The sequence below is a fragment of the Puma concolor genome, chromosome D1 (genome assembly GCF_028749965.1).
Source record: "Puma concolor isolate L17-30 chromosome D1, mPumCon1.1.hap2, whole genome shotgun sequence".
Taxonomy (NCBI): domain Eukaryota; kingdom Metazoa; phylum Chordata; class Mammalia; order Carnivora; family Felidae; genus Puma; species Puma concolor.
The window spans coordinates 53814817-53818037 of record NC_141676.1 but is presented as its reverse complement, the minus strand read 5'-3'; the positions used below and the strand labels follow the sequence as shown (position 1 = coordinate 53818037).

At 40.8% G+C, this 3221-nt stretch overlaps 1 protein-coding gene across 1 annotated transcript; it reads left to right on the top strand.

Annotated features, from left to right (window-relative positions):
• The first annotated feature begins 315 nt into the window (after positions 1–315).
• LOC112866021 (olfactory receptor 52P1) lies at positions 316–1305 on the top strand. Its single transcript, XM_025929057.2, has one exon. It carries the CDS (start codon positions 316–318, stop codon positions 1303–1305), a length of 990 nt encoding a protein of 329 aa, XP_025784842.1.
• The last annotated feature ends 1916 nt before the right edge of the window (positions 1306–3221 follow it).

Below are 3221 nucleotides of genomic sequence, written 5' to 3'. Positions count from 1 at the left end.
TCCAGGCATCCCTGACAATAGTCTTTAATGAGAAGATAATTCTGATTTATTTAAATCCTTGTTTGAAGCCTTTTTCCATATTCATTTATTTATTTAACAAGTATTATGTATCAAATACTATTCAAAGTTCTGTACAAATATTAACCAATACAATTCTTTTAAGAACTCTAGGGGCTATCACTCTTATCCCCATTTACAGATGATGACGTTTGCCTAGCATTATATAGTTGGTGTCACTCAAAACTCATTCATATCTCTGTTCTCTGTTGTCTCTTCAGGCAATGTGATACTGTGTGGGGTTTCTGACCAGGGAAGATGCCCAGAACTTTTGTCCAGACCATGGAGTCTCCTAATCACACTAACCTGGACCCTTCTGTTTTCTTCCTCTTGGGCATCCCAGGTCTGGAACAGTTCCACCTCTGGCTCTCACTCCCTGTGTGCTGCCTGAGCACAGCCACAGTTGTGGGCAACATCACCATCTTGGTTGTTGTTGCCACCGAGCCAGCCCTACACAAGCCTGTGTATCTGTTCCTGTGCATGCTCTCAACCATTGACTTGGCTGCCTCCTTCTCCACAGTTCCCAAACTACTGGCCATCCTCTGGTGTGCAGCTGGACACATCTCAGCCTCTGCTTGCCTTGCACAGATGTTCTTCATTCATGCTTTCTGCATGATGGAGTCCACTGTGCTGCTGGCCATGGCCTTTGATCGCTATGTGGCCATTTGTCACCCACTCCGCTATGCCACTATTCTCACTGACACCATCATTGCCCGCATTGGAGTGGTAGCTATGGTGCGGGGCTCCATGCTCATGCTCCCATGTCCCTTCCTCATTGGGCGTTTGAGCTTCTGCCAAAGCCATGTCATTCCACATACATACTGTGAACACATGGCTGTTGTGAAGCTAGCATGTGGAGACACCAGGCCTAACCGTGTGTATGGGCTGACAGCAGCACTTTTGGTCATTGGGGTTGACTTGTTCTGCATTGGTCTCTCCTATGTCTTTATTGCAAGATCTGTCCTTCGTCTCTCATCCCATGAAGCTCGGTCCAAGGCCCTGGGGACTTGTGGTTCCCATGTCTGTGTCATCCTAATCTCTTATACACCAGCCCTCTTCTCCTTCTTTACCCATCGCTTTGGCCACCACGTTCCACTCCATATTCACATTCTTTTGGCCAATGTCTATCTACTCTTCCCACCTGCTCTTAACCCTATAGTATATGGAGTTAAGACCAAAGAAATCCGGGAAAAGGTTGTCAGAGTGTTTCAAAGGGGTCAGGGAATTGGGGTCAAGGTACCTGAGTGATCCAGTAGTATAGAAGGGACTTCATCCAGAAGAAAAGATTTTCAAGAAGAAACAGCCTTCAATATTTGAGACTGGTAAGAGGTTTTAATACGGCACTGATATCCTCCACAGTAATTTTTATACCATTTCAAAGAATAATAAATCAGAGAGGAGGTCAGTTGGTTCAGCATTCCTAACTGCCATCCAGGGAAGTATAATCTGGGGAGGTTCTTCCACTTTAGGTTACAAGAGCTTCTGCCTAGTCATAGGAACTTCCCTTACCTTCTGGCCGTCTCCTAATACATCAGGCAGGGATTTCTAACCTCATACTTCAGGTTATAGTTATGTGTTACCATCTGCAAGGATAAGAAAATAGGATACACAGCCACAGGTAAAGAAATTAGACCTGCCAGGGACTTACATGTTTTTGCATGAATCTTATATTTTCTCCATTAGAAATTGAAACCAAGAGGAGGAAAGGGACTCACCAATACCTGCAATATTAGCAAGCGGAAGAGCCAGGCCTGACACTTAGAATGCTCTGGTACAGAACACTAGGACCTCTATGGATGAGAGTAAAGGATAGGTGAGGAGGAGCCCTTCATTCCTAAACTCCGAATATTAATCCCACAGATACATTCTTGTCTTCACCCTCTAGGAAGCCATCTTAATTCCAATTGACCTGGGTATTATTCCCTGAAAATCAACGTCCAAATATTCTTACATAGTCTTACAAGGGCCTCCCAGAGGTTGTTGACTTCTATCTCTAAACTTATAAAAGACAGTCACATATACAAACCAATCAGATTATGAAGTCTTAGCTATTAACGCATTCATTTATTTAGAAGGAAAAGAAAGCCATCCCACAATGTTAGGTAGAGGAGACACAAAACCCCAGCTGGAAATTCATAGGCCCTCCAATCTTTGGAGATTATCAGTCCTGAGAGCTAAACACTAAGGAACAGGTTTCTAAAGCTTCCCTTCCTCAAAATATGAATGATACTTCTCATAGGTGGGGATAAATAGTTTGTAAATATTAGACTTCAATACAATATGCTGAAAACTGTCTATTTTTCAAAGGAAAGGAAATCATTACATTGTTCTATAGGAGGATTGTCAATGCATGGGTGGCAATGATTTTAATTATGCTATCATTCTAATCCTCAAATTGAGATATACTTAACAGATTTTAAAGATCTTTATACAAGTCTAAACACCAGCTGACTTTCAATTTCATGCTTTGCATTTACAATTGTACCTGCATACAAACCTATACCCCAACTCTGGGACAATTCTGTACTCTGTGTTTTATGTTCCCGTAAGAAACATAGGATGTTTTTATGTTCCTATAAGAAAGATTTTTTTTCCATAAAGAAAAAAATGAAGCTTTAGAAGTAAACTACCTCCAACCCAAATCTCACATGAACTTTTGGCATCTATAGCCATTGTTTCCTCCTTTATTACTGTATGTATTTATTACGAATTCCTTTTTCTGATCAAGCAAGCTTCTCAAAATATGCTCTTTGGAGTTCAGATTATCACTCACTTCTTTTTTGTTTTCACCACCTCTTCAAATTTCTTGGTACGTTACCCAATAGCAAAATTTCCCTTGACCTTAGTGACCTTTTTTATGCAAGTGTCTGGAAAATATTTTTTTGGAACTAATTATTTCTGCTTTCTTGATTCCTATTCCTTCCTACATTATAATCTGATTTCAACCACAAGTTAAAGTTTCCAGTGAAGCATATGCCATCAAAGCCACTGGTAATCTTTTCTAATGGACCTCCTTACAACAAGCTGTATTATTGACCATATATTCTTCTCCAGAATCTCTGTGCTGTGACCTCTGCGATATCACACAATCCTAGTTCTTCTTCTATGCCAATGATGTTTTCCTTCTTGTTCTTAAAGAAATTATATTAGGTCAAAAAGGAAGG